Source organism: Aspergillus nomiae (assembly GCF_001204775.2).
Source record: "Aspergillus nomiae NRRL 13137 chromosome Unknown contig00138, whole genome shotgun sequence".
Taxonomy (NCBI): Eukaryota; Fungi; Ascomycota; class Eurotiomycetes; order Eurotiales; family Aspergillaceae; genus Aspergillus; species Aspergillus nomiae.
In genome coordinates, this window is record NW_015378193.1 from 18,092 (window position 1) to 30,523 (window position 12,432).

Genomic DNA, 12,432 nt, shown 5'->3' on the forward strand with positions numbered 1-12,432 from the left:
TCGAAAATAATAGAAATTATTCACCTACGTTGTATATTATGCCATGTAATATTAAGTGCATTTTTTCCAACGGGCATTCTAAGCAATTACTCGCTCATTCTAGGTCTCCACCAATACTTCAAGTTGACTAGCGCGCGGCTAGTTCAACCGCCGTGAGCCCCAGTAGCCGCGCCCAAGATGAGGTAAGGCAAGCCAAAGAAGAACGCTTGTCACTGCTTTTCCACCCCCTCCAGTTATCACTTACATCCCCACCCGCCATCGGCTTGACCTGTGTCTCGAACATGGCGTCGATAAGCAATGGAAATACGCCAACCTTGCCGGAGGAGGTAGGCAAACCCCCGGAGGTGTCGTCTTGCCACCCAAAGATATTCGAGGTAAGTTTCAGCTTTCAGCTTTCTCAATTGAGAAAAAAAACCATTACTCACATATGCACAGCGATCGTGGAGAAGACCGCAGGTTATGTTGCAAGGAACGGTATCGTCTTCGAAGGTGAGTTACCAAATGTGCCAGGAGCCTTTCCTGGGTTGGAAAACTGACCAACAATGGGCAGATCGCGTACGCGAGAAGGAGCGCAATAACCCGAAATTCTCATTCCTCAACCCAAACGATCCTTATGCGAGCTTTTATCAGTGGCGGCTTACGGAAATCAAGGAGGGCAGGGGAACTTCTGTCTCTGCAGGGCGACCGGGCGAGCCAGCTGCAGCTCCTGAACCGGAGCAACCAACGGGTCCCGAACCGCCAACAGAATTTCACTTTTCAGCGCGGATGCCGATAATCAACGCGCAAGATCTGGAGGTCGTTAAACTTACCGCTCTATTTGTGGCGAAGAGGGGGAAATCGTTCATGACAGCCTTATCCCAGCGAGAAGCCAGGAATTTCCAGTTCGAGTTTTTGCGCCCGCAACATAGTCTCTATCAGTTTTTCACACGATTGGTCGACCAATACATCATATTGCTACGATCGGAAGGACTTGACCAGGCGACGTCCGAAAAGACCCGTCTAAAAGAGCTCGAGCATAATGTGCAAAACAAGTATCATGTTTTGGATCGCGCTAAGAAGCGCGCCGAGTGGGTGAAGTACCAGGAACAGCAGAAGCAAAAGAAGGAAGAGGAGGAAGAACAAGAACGCATCTCTTACGCGCAGATTGACTGGCATGACTTCGTGGTTGTCGAAACCGTGCTATTCACAGAAGCCGATGACCAGGTTGACCTTCCCCCGCCCGCCTCCCTCAACGATCTTCAGTCTGCTTCGTTGGAGCAAAAAGCTATGATGTCCCTAAACCCTCTTCGCATCGAAGAAGCCATGCCGACAGAGGAAGAAACGCCGACATATTATAACGCCTACCCGGTCCAACCAGAGCTGGTGCCTCAGCCGGTCGTCCAGCCGGCCGGACCAGCATTCCCTCCTCAAGTACAACCTCCCCAACCCGTTCCAGTTGCTGCTGCCGCGGCGCAGGAGGAGGAGCAGCGTATTCGCGAGCGGATGGAAGCTCGCGATCGTGCCGCTGCAACTCAAGCGGCCGCCAAAGCCGCCCCAGGTCAACAGCCGATGCGTATTCGCTCGGACTATGTCCCACGTGCGCAGGCGCGCCGTCTCAACCAGTCTGGCGCAACAGCACTCTGTCCCAACTGTCACCAGCAGATCCCAGTTGCCGAACTGGATCAGCACATGCGTATCGAATTGCTCGATCCTCGCTGGAAAGAGCAGCGCGCCAAGGCCGAATCCCGCAGTGCTACAACCAACCTGTCAACCGCCGACGTGGTCAACAACCTCAAACGTCTCGCCAGCCAGCGCAGCGACGTCTTCGATTCTACAGTGCTCCCGGGCGCCCCCGATCCAGAAGAAGAAGCGAGGAAAAAGCGCATGGCGTTCGAGAACGCCCCCGGCGCAGGACCGACGCCGCCGATGGTCGGTCCTGCCGGTGGCCCACCCAATCCTCAGAACATGAATATCGAAGAACAGATCAGACACCTTCACGAGCGTTACCGGCAATGATCGAATATCCGTTGGGTCTTTTGGTGATTGGACCGTTCATCGGCGTTTTTCATCTGGAGTTATCGGCCTTCTTTCAAACCATTGTTTTCCTATTGACGTACGTCTTACGCAGATGTAAAATATCCTTTCTGCCTTCTTATATCTGACGATTGTTTTATTAAATCTCGCTCCAATATTTCCAGGCGGGAACTCTACAGTAGTAGATATTTATACCAAAATGCCAGTCCGCAGTATGAGTTCAAACACCTAATCCCACGGCCTGTATTTAGACGGCTCTAATCTAGCCATTTGGAAAGCACTGCCTTGAAAAAACAGTTCCTTGTAACCTTCCGCAGCCAGACTGGATTCTGGCTACTATACTCCGTAGATGAAATCTCAAAACGTGTGTATTATCAGAACCTCTATACCTTATGTGCATATATAATAGCCATAGGCCGACATGCTCCTGCATCATCCCGTACATTAGAAACGTGGACCTTTTCCATCGCCATGTATATCGCATGAAAGCAATCAACCAGTAAAAAAAGAGAACACCCGAATGAGACGCCAGCGAGAAAGGAAGAAACGGCACAAGATGAAACATGACCAGTGGACCCCGTCTGTCCATCTGGGTCACTGTTGATGCTTGAAACACAGAATGACCATTGCGGTCTAGTGGCGCTCAAAAGCAGAACAGACCAAACTAAGTGGGAACAATGAGGAAGAGAAAAGAGAGGGAAAAAAAAAAAAAAAGGAGGACGATAAGCTTAAGTGTATAACAAAAAAGGGACAATGAGAAAGGGGACATTAAGTACATATTATCAATAATAATACAAGTCTCAAGAGTAATTCAATACAGCTCCGTGAGTGGTCAAAATAAAAACCAGTGAAGAATTAGGTATCGGTTGGGAGAGAATCGGTATCAAAGGTAATATAGAGAGAAAGATGATGGGGGTTTCGTGTAGAGAAGGGAAAAAAAAGTCATCGTCTTCTAGACGACCTTGGTGCTGGCGATTTTCAGCTGCTGAACTTGCGCATCATCTTTTTCGCAGCTGGTGACAACAGCCTGGCTGACGACTGATTCATCAGGCTGAAGCATGATTTTGGGGTCCTCGTTCTCGCCAGGGTTGGCAATCACGCAGACATTTACTTGCTCAATGGGCTGTTCAGAAGTCTCGTCTTTGCCATAATTCTGAGCTTCGCTGCTATCGTACGGCGCTGAGACTGCCGTGCTGCTAACCGGAGATGCTGAGGCAGCGGACTCAAAAGGATCATCACTCAAAGACGCTCTGCGTGGGTCGTGATCGTTCAATTCATCGTCATTATTGCTATTCGTGACTAGGACTTCTTGGGCCTCATGGGAGACATCGCCTTGGGTTTCGATGTGATCATCAGTCAGAGGCTCTGGCTCCTGCTCATTGGTACACGAATGACTTTCCATGCTACTGGTTTGTGTGAAAATGGGGACGACACCACCCCCAATGCGGGACCAGAACATTCTCTCCCTTAAGCGAACTGTTTCTTCCCAGGCATCCTTTTCGTCTTCCGTGTCGCCAACGCGGATATGCGAGTCAAGGATAAGACGGAGATAGCCAGTGAATTCGCAGGAAGAACGAACCTTCTCTAGGCAGAGGACACACAGGGGGTACCGTTGAGCCGTCTCATTCTCGGACGTCCGAAAACGGTGGGTTCTCTCATTGACGGGACCCGTTCTGCGCTCACCACACAGTGAGCAAGGAAATTCGTATTTCTTCGCCGATGCTGGCATGGGCTCAACCACAAGACTTCCGTCACAAATACCACTCAGGACCGAACGACGTGTGAGCCACGAAATCCCAGGGGCTGCATCAAGTCTGAGTGTTGGCTCGATGTCTTCATTCAGCACACGCTTGTAGAAACGCGTCTCCTTCAGAGGAATATGCGAGTTCGCTGGTTGCGGCGAGGAGATACTTCCATTAGGAGAGTGAGTTTGAGACTTAGCGGGTGACGACGACGCAGATCCAAATCCACCACTGCTGAAACCCGCGGCTAAGCTCATAACATTTAAGCCGGTATACGTTCCACTTGTGGCACGACTGGGCGGTTTGGAGACACTGGGCAAGGTGAATAATTCCTTGAACTCTTCGAATGCATGGATATCTGTTCGGCATATAGGCCGAATCAGATGAGGAAAACTAGTGGATGGACCTGGGGCTAATTCTTCCCGGATGGGAGCCGGTTCGGAAAGCACGGGTGTTTCCGCACTTTGTTTAACGATTGTTGGAGTCTGCTGCTGCTGTTTCGCCGGAGATGCAGGTGCGGTAGACGCAATCGTACCCGCTTCGGTGTCATCTTTGGTAATGTTCATCTCCTGCAAAACAGACTTAAGCTCTGCCAGTTGTTCTTGGTGTGACGCAAGTAAAGATTCAGTATCCTTCACTTGTGCACGCAACTGTTCGTTTTTCTTCTCTACCGCCTCACGCTCAAGCTTAGCGGCGGCGACCATCTGTAGAGAAACGAAGTTAGTCCTTTGCTCATGCTAGAAAATAGGACGATCATCAGATAATTTACCTTGTTAGCTTCTTCAAAGAGGGCAGCGGTAAGCGTCTCCAGCTCTTGTTCAATACCCTTCTTCTCCTTCTCGACAAGGGCGCGCTGTGCCTTTTCGTCTGCCAATGCAGCCTTTAGTCGTAAGATTTCATAGTCTACGTCGGCTTTCTTGATTAAGACTTCCTGATCGATATCCTGTCGATATTTCTCGTTCTCAGACTCCAATGCTCGGATCTTGGTCTGAGCTTGTTCGAGTTCCTGACGGGTGGCAACCAAGGTATCGTCCAGAGTCGTTTGATTGTTGATTGCTTGGACCAGTTTTACGCTCAAGGCAGCAACTTCGTTACTCAGGTCCGGGTGATGAGATGGTGGTCCCGATGGCTCTGTCTCTACTGAGCTGCTCAAGAGTCTCGGGTCTTTCAGGGTGCTGAATCCACTCTCGGGAAAGTTCCCAACACTTGTTGAGCGTACTGTTGGTACAGGTTTACCGGTTGCGATTCCGGAGAGGTCATTCGCCGACCTGGCTTTCGTAAGGGTCCTATCGGGAGAAAGAGCCCTGCTCTCGGAGGAATTGGATCGCTTGTGGTTGTTGGTACGCGGGATCATTGTCGACGGGGAGAGGAAGCTATGGCGTGAATAGTAGGAATGAAAAGCAATTAGACTGTTCACAAGATTTAGCGACTAGATCTATACTTGGAGGAATGGCATCAACGTACTCGGCCATGGTGGTGAACGGTCGGGTTAAAATTTTAAAATGATATGGAAAGCACGGAGACCGGATGTAGGTGTCACAACCACGAAAAATTCAGTTGGTCCGTCTTTCGCATCTGGAATGTACCGGGCAAAGTGAAAAGAGAGCGTCGGGATGGTCCTGCATGTAGCAGTGGCAGTAGGGGGGTGTCACGGTAACGCAATCCCCGCCAGCGCGCAGACCGGAGCGTGATCAACTGGTCGGCATACGAAGCATTGAGTTTGATAAAGGATCGGGACGGCGGTCGGAAAGAGAACGGAGAGTATTGGCGGAGAATGAAAGAGAGTGAGGGTTGTAAAGGATAGACTGGAAGGGGAGAGGGGGGAAGATATTAGGACGGCAATCTAGTGGGTATGAATAGTGACGAAAGAAGGGTGTCGTCGGAGAAGGAAAGAAGGAACCCCTCTTTTTGAACGATTGAAGGAAATCGATCGCAAGTTGAGAGCAGACGGATCGCAGCAGCTTTAGTTTTAGTCCGCCGGGGTTACTAGTCGTTAGAGAGGAATTTGGAAAGATGGTTGGTTCAATTCACTTGCAGAGGCAAATCACACCGGGGCTTAGTCACCTGCGATCCGGATTGGGCCAAGCCGATCGCCTCGGTCACGTCCCCTCCGTCACGGGCAGAGTTGCCTGAATGACGACGATCAGGTGCAAAAGTTGGATCCCTGCATCTCACTGCAAGCCAGTCTTGGTCAGGTGTTTCATGGCTGATAGTCCGGGAGTACCTAGGTACATACATTCTACTACTACGTATAGTAGGTACCTACTCTCAGTACAACCAACTACGTGCCACGTTCCCATCCAATCTCTCGGTTCATCCTCCCCGGGTAGCTTTCCAGCCGTGCGCGAGATCTAACGCGTCAGTCTTTTCTTTTCTTTTCTTTTTATTCATCGAATTAATTAATTAAAACCCACACAATTCCACTTACAAACGACAAAAATTTACCGCAAATTGGGACCTCCGGAAATGAATTATTGACAGTACGAAACTACCAATGCTGGTAATTACACGAACCGGCCCATTTTCTCCGACTAATATTAATAGTCAATACTTAAGTAGGCACTTATATTTAGTTTGACGATCGGACATAGTCTAGTCTCGCCATCTATCGGGAGTGGATAAGGACGACTCAATTCTTGGCGGAAAGCGATGACGACACATGCAGCAATCAAGGGGAACATCTGTATGAAGTCTGAGACAGCGAAGCCGCAGTCAATCAATGGGCAGATTTATCACAAGTTGCAATTGCGGTGTAACTCTTGTACAGTGTCTATCCCAGTTCGTAGTAGGAGGTTCCTGTACGGAGTATGTACACCAAACTTAGTCGATGCTGTACTTGGGCATTAGTACAGAGTACCTAATGTGTACAAGATACCGAGATACAGAGATAACACACACACGCGCGCGCTAGTCTATCTTCTCTCCGTGAGTCCCGCCATTTCCTGATTTTACCTCTTTGGGTAAACACCCTCATGGCGCCCCACATCCGTCGGGAACCGAACCCCAACTGGCCTGAGTGCCTCAGGCTGTGGCAAAGGTGGGGTTGGAAACTCTTCTCCAACAAATCCACACTGTCAAGTGAACTGTGGACTTACAGTATAGTCCTTGCAGTCATACCATAACGATCCCTGGAAGTGTTCTAGACTATCCACGGCCATTTGTGTCTAACCCAACTGTGTCCATCACCTTGTACTATAATCACCTAACTAGTCAATAAAGAACCATGGCCGACGCAGAGCTGGAAGAGGTGCGTTCCTAAAATTTGTAGCGCTGCTATCCTGATCTTGCATGGCCGCATCAGACGATGATCAAGCTTGCGAACCATCTGCTGACTCCCAAGCTAGATCAGGAGAGCCCGTCTGGCACAGCTTCAGCAGCAGCAGGGAGGTGGACCACGAGGTGGTGCCGTTCCAGACGGCCAGGATGATCAGAGGAAGTAAGTTTCTTTTTTCCCTTGTCTTGAATTTTATGTGCTATTCGAAGAAAAAGTATTCGCTTTGGATTTGCATAGCGCAAAAGATTAAATAGTACTAATGCTTTACTTAACAGACAAGCAGAAGGTATGCTATCTCCTACGCACCCCCCACGACCCCGCGAGAAAGTGAGAGGGGCATGATATTAGCCGTTGTAGCTTCACTTTGGCCCCAGGATTTATATCTAACAATGTGTCTATCAGCCGAACGTCGCTCGGCGATTCTGAACCAGATCCTCGAACCCGAAGCCGCCGACCGCCTGGGTCGCATTCGCCTCGTGAAAGAGTCGCGCGCCGCCGATATTGAGAACCGGCTGCTCATGTTGGCACAGACAGGCCAATTGCGACAAAAGGTTTCGGAGGATCAACTCAAGCAGCTCCTGAATGCTGTGGCTGAGAACCAGCGCAAGGATGAGGAAGAGCATAAGGTTGTATTCAATCGGCGTAAAGGAGGCTGGGATGACGATGATGATTTGTTGGATTTGTGAAAAGTCGAATTGCAAAACAGCGAATGTTGCTTAAACCTGTAAGAAACTTCTTACGGGTCTCCTCTTGATACCTTCATCCCTTATCTTCATGCGCTATGAAACAGAAACAAACTGGTCCTAGGCGTTTGCGGTCGGTATATGGTGCAATTCTTCGACAGCACTCTATCCCATTAATACTCAACCATATATTAACACCTTGCTTAATTGACAAAAGGATTGGTTTTCCCCTAGCAATTGTGATACCAATCAACCCGCTTGCAACAATACTTCTAACGTGAGTTAAGATGAAGGGAAGAGTTCATGACTGTATCGAATACACGGCTGCCGGAGGCCATCTAATAATAAATAATATACACATTAACAACCCCACAAGACCAAAACTATGGACTCTGCTGCAACCTCTCCTTCTCCCGCTTTTTCTGCTCCCGAATCATGCGCCTGATCTCCCTCATGTCGGGGGGCTTCTCAATACCCAACTCACTCCGTAACTCATCCACATCCTTCTCCAAAATCTTCTCCCAATAAACATTAATCAACTCCTTACTCTTAAGCCCACTCTTGACCGCCCATGGTAACCACAATGCAAAGAACCGCTCCCGTTCCGCAGGCTTCAATCTCACAGCAGCAAACATACTCAACCCGGTCATGGGAATAAGCGTATTTAGAAACTCGAACGCCTTCAGCGCTATCTCCCCCTCAACGAAGGTTGGCAGGCCCGTCACTGCGTGATAGAAGTCGTGGCACTCCCGGTAGCGCTGCATAACGTATGCGCATTCCTCGTCGTCAATGTACTGGACGTTGTCGCGGGTATCGGGGGAGACGCCTTCGCGGTCGAGCCAGGCGGCATAGGTGCGACCGACGGAGTTCTCGGGAAGAGAGCGGAGGTATGGTAGGCGGAGGGTTTCGGAGGTGATGCGCGGACGTTCGCGGAGGATCTGACGGCCGGTTGGGTCCGAGAGCATGGCGTCACGGAGACGGTAGATGAAGTAGGGAGTTGCAGTTGCTTCTCCGCAGGCTGCGATGAGATCTATATAGCTCCGGGGCGTTGGTGTTAGCGTACGGTTCTCTTATGGTTCATCAATTTTGTAGGTTCGATGCGAATTATAGAATTGGTTGCTATGGAAATTTAGAGGAAATAAGAAAGCCTCTCACCTGCTCTCCGAGGGTTCAGCAAAGCTCCTACAGCAGACCCAACAGCTAGAGCACCACGCTCGACGAAGTTCAACGGGACATGGCCGGGATACTTTGGCGGCGGGCGATTGTTCACGGAGAAAGACCGCGTGCGACAGCTTACTACCGTAACAGGTGTTGACAAGGTCAATTCGCGGAGACTCAGAGCTCCGCGCCTCCCAAGAACCGACATTTTAAGCGCAGAAGGCGACATGCCTCTATGGACATGACCCTTTGAAAGAATGCGACACTTAAAGGTTGTAGAGTGGTACGATGCCCGGGGAAGATCTCCGGTTGGCGTTGCCGGTGTCTGTGCGACGCCGTACAACTGATAAAGATCGATAAGCAATTTATCGCCCAGCCCTATCATGTTGCTTTTTACGGCCTCATTCGACCACTAGATGAATATGAGCCTTCGACCTTGTGACTAGCCTCAAGAGGAATATTTCAGTAGCTGCTTCTGAATGAGAGATTGAAGTATTGACTCCATCTTTCTAGAACAAAGTTACTTGCTCTTTTTTTCTTTCACACCTTTTTCTTTTCTTTTTTCTTCCGTACTAGCTATACTTCCCCACTAAGAACTCAAAATCCCGCGACAATGAAGCCAGACTGGTGGCCTGGAGAGGAACATGAGCAGTTCACAGAATGGGCTATTTCGCAAGGAATCATTGCGAATGGAGTCGGGCCTGCGCGGTTTCCAGGTCGCGGTTTAGGAATGATAGCCACGCGAAATATAGAAGTATGCGATTACTCCTCGGCTATCAGCGTCATTATACGTCGCATCAATGTAATCTAACCCTGAGCTAGGAAGACGAAGCCATTGTGATTGTACCATTGAAAGCAATGCTAACCGCGGAGCGGATTCCATCTTCTTTTACTGGCAAATTCCCCGACGGGACACCCACCCATGCGCTATACGCTGCATTTCTCACGAATGGCGATCTAGAAGACCTGGAAGAGTTCAAGGCCTGGAGAAAGACCTGGCCTAGTCGCCAAGACTTCGAAGACAGTATGCCCATGTTGTGGTCCGAGTGTCTGCGGAACTGCCTGCCACCGTCAATCTCGAGCCATTGGCATAGTATACAAAGTCGAGACAAGCTCCAGTACGAGACATCCCATCAGAATCTTCTTGCCCAGCAAGAACAAAGACTACGCACGGCATGGGATATCGTCGTATCTGTTTTCCCGGATATCGATTGGGAGATGTTCTCGTACCATTGGCTTATAGTGAATACGAGAAGCTTTTTCTACTTGATGCCAGGCCAGGAGCCGCCGGAAGATCGAAATGACGCCATGGCGCTGCTGCCGTTTGCTGATTATTTTAATCATTCTGATGTTGCGGTATGTGGATTCAACCATACAGGGTGGTGTCTTCAACACCGACTTACCTTGTTTGGGGCTATAGTGCAATGTTAAATTCGATGGAGAGAAATATGTTTTCCGAGCTACTAAACACTATGGTATGTGTTGTAGCTGAACTTGCTTCTCTTGTCGGGACCTTCTGACCATGTGCCACAGATGAAGGAGAAGAAATATACATGAGTTATGGACCTCATCCGAATGATTTCTTGTTTGCTGAATGTTTGTCACAACCGTGCGCTTCTGCTTTCTCGCCGCGGGCTAACCACAGCAGATGGCTTCTATCTCGATGAGAATGAGTCCGAAACCTTATATTTAGATGATATAATATTAAAGGACCTTGGCCCATCGCTACAAGAGGAATTAGAGTTCCAGCAGTACTATGGGTATGTTTCAAAATTCCGGTGTTTCTCTCTAATTGATCACTTTTGCCTCAGGCAACTTCGTCGATGTCTAACCTATACGCGCAGTAACTACCAGTTAACGGCCACCGGCGTGTGCTACCGTACCGAGATTGCCGCGTGCATAAACTATATGTCACTGGAAGACTGGCGGAACTATGTACTTGGTTATTCCACCAAAGGTGCCGATGAGAAGAAATCGGAGGCTATCATCCAAGGGTGGATCAGAGCGTATTCGAATGAAGCAGACACAGTAATCACCACCTTGGAGGAAAAGGGATCTAGCCAAACAGACCAGAAAGATCAGCAAAGGGCAAAGATGCTGAAGAAACGATGGACACAGATTAGAGACCTCTGTGCTAAGGCCTCCAAAGCTGTATCCGGTTAAATCGATAGGGATCATGAAGTGGAATTGCTTGCACATGGTATCACAAAAGTCGAATTCATTATATTGTACAGGTGTGAGAGCATGTTCATATTTTGGGCTCTCGGAGCAGATCAATCGGAATAGCACCCGACTCTACCTGCTTCGTTTGGAGGCGTTTGGCGAGAACCAGGTGCTGCATCATATAATTCACCACACACTTGATACCGAGTTCCTCGCCCCTACGTACGATGTAACCATTCAAGTATTCGATTTCCGTAGGGTTTCTCGCCAGTATATCCTGCAACATCGAACTATGATTCTTGGCTGTCTTGTTAGCCAGCTGCACGATCATCATCCGCAGTCGCTCGGGAGAAAACCGGCTTTCAATTCCAGGAATGCCTTGTAATTCGGGCAAAGCGCAGATGACACTTGAGATCTCAATGAGGAGCAACCGCATGATACGTGTGAAGCTATAGTTGTAGAGGAGTTCTCCGTTCTTGCAGTTCATTATCGCTGTCAACGGATTGATCACACAGTTCATCGCGAGCTTCTCAAGCTGGTATAGCATCAAGGCGGATGGAGTTTCCGCAACAGCAACAAGCGGTGGTGTGAGCGTCAGTGTACGCAACAGATATTTGGTACTAGGGGCCCAATCCACATCGCCTTGATTTGCTGAGGAAACGGCATCTGCCGGTAGGACAGAACCCAAGATAGTTGTGCCAACGCCTGTATGGCTGACTTGGAATGGCTCTTTCCTTCGCGCTAAACCGTGGGAGATAACACCAGACATGTAGTGTGGACGTCGTTGAGGGTCTCGGAAAACTTTCTCGTTCAGCTCATCGATGGTGCCCATTCCGTTTTGGAGGAACAGGACCGTTGAATCAGGCGTCAGGCGGCGCTTGACAGAGTCCATCGCTGCCACGGTCACAGGTGCTTTAACAGCAACGATCAGACATTCAATAGGCTCGTCGGCAGGCTGCGCGAAGAGTTCCTCATTATCGACCTCTTCAGTATATCCGTCAATGCTAACGTTTCCATTCTCTGCTGTGCCATCCTTATTCCAGTATGGTACTGAGTACCATGTCTTGTCATTCAGCACATTGACATCAAATCCCGTTTTTACATCATCCAGGCCATTAGTATTGATCGCTAGACATTTCTTTCTCTCTAACCAGGACCTATAAATATTGGGAGTGTGCATCAGAAGCGTGATAGGAGGCGGAGACGGCCGGCTGGCCAGAGAGTGAGCGACGAATGTTCCAACATTCCCAAGGCCCAGGATATGTATGCGGCCCGAAAGCCGGCGGTTGCCGCTATCTCTCGACGCTTCCTCGGCGTCCTGATGCCATGTTGCCATATAACGAACGGTAAAACCGCACTGAGCATCGCCTGCTGCAGAAAGGCAGAATTTGGAAATGCC

The 12,432-nt window shown here is 49.4% G+C and overlaps 6 protein-coding genes across 6 annotated transcripts; 3 read left to right on the forward strand and 3 right to left on the reverse strand.

Annotated features, from left to right (window-relative positions):
• Positions 1 to 231: 231 nt before the first annotated feature.
• On the forward strand, positions 232 to 1,995 carry ANOM_003655 (putative pre-mRNA splicing factor; the record flags this gene model as incomplete). Its single annotated transcript, XM_015548912.1, has 3 exons — positions 232 to 374; positions 447 to 489; positions 551 to 1,995. Coding segments are annotated over 3 exons (1,599 nt in total), but the record flags the coding sequence as incomplete, so codon positions are not given.
• Positions 1,996 to 2,965: 970 nt separating this feature from the next.
• On the reverse strand, positions 2,966 to 5,514 carry ANOM_003656 (guanine nucleotide exchange factor SEC2; the record flags this gene model as incomplete). The annotated part of the gene is made up of 3 exons (XM_015548913.1): positions 5,220 to 5,514; positions 4,525 to 5,164; positions 2,966 to 4,459 (listed from the first exon to the last, which is right to left on the reverse strand). The coding sequence occupies exons 1-3, from the start codon at positions 5,225 to 5,227 to the stop codon at positions 2,966 to 2,968; spliced, it is 2,142 nt and encodes a 713-aa protein (XP_015406783.1). The 5' UTR covers positions 5,228 to 5,514.
• Positions 5,515 to 6,978: 1,464 nt separating this feature from the next.
• ANOM_003657 (DNA-binding protein) lies at positions 6,979 to 7,715 on the forward strand (the record flags this gene model as incomplete). Its single annotated transcript, XM_015548914.1, has 4 exons — positions 6,979 to 7,002; positions 7,100 to 7,191; positions 7,305 to 7,315; positions 7,432 to 7,715. 4 exons carry the CDS (start codon positions 6,979 to 6,981, stop codon positions 7,713 to 7,715), a joined length of 411 nt encoding a protein of 136 aa, XP_015406798.1.
• Positions 7,716 to 8,095: 380 nt separating this feature from the next.
• Positions 8,096 to 9,078, reverse strand: coq4 (ubiquinone biosynthesis protein COQ4; the record flags this gene model as incomplete). Its single annotated transcript, XM_015548915.1, has 2 exons — positions 8,096 to 8,742; positions 8,868 to 9,078. The coding sequence occupies 2 exons, from the start codon at positions 9,076 to 9,078 to the stop codon at positions 8,096 to 8,098; spliced, it is 858 nt and encodes a 285-aa protein (XP_015406802.1).
• A 380-nt stretch (positions 9,079 to 9,458) lies between these two features.
• On the forward strand, positions 9,459 to 11,033 carry ANOM_003659 (uncharacterized protein; the record flags this gene model as incomplete). The annotated part of the gene is made up of 6 exons (XM_015548916.1): positions 9,459 to 9,624; positions 9,693 to 10,226; positions 10,291 to 10,345; positions 10,404 to 10,466; positions 10,519 to 10,630; positions 10,682 to 11,033. Exons 1-6 carry the CDS (start codon positions 9,484 to 9,486, stop codon positions 11,031 to 11,033), a joined length of 1,257 nt encoding a protein of 418 aa, XP_015406801.1. The 5' UTR covers positions 9,459 to 9,483.
• An 85-nt stretch (positions 11,034 to 11,118) lies between these two features.
• Positions 11,119 to 12,369, reverse strand: ANOM_003660 (ketopantoate reductase family protein; the record flags this gene model as incomplete). Its single annotated transcript, XM_015548917.1, has 1 exon — positions 11,119 to 12,369. The coding sequence occupies one exon, from the start codon at positions 12,367 to 12,369 to the stop codon at positions 11,119 to 11,121; it is 1,251 nt and encodes a 416-aa protein (XP_015406788.1).
• Positions 12,370 to 12,432: the final 63 nt, after the last annotated feature.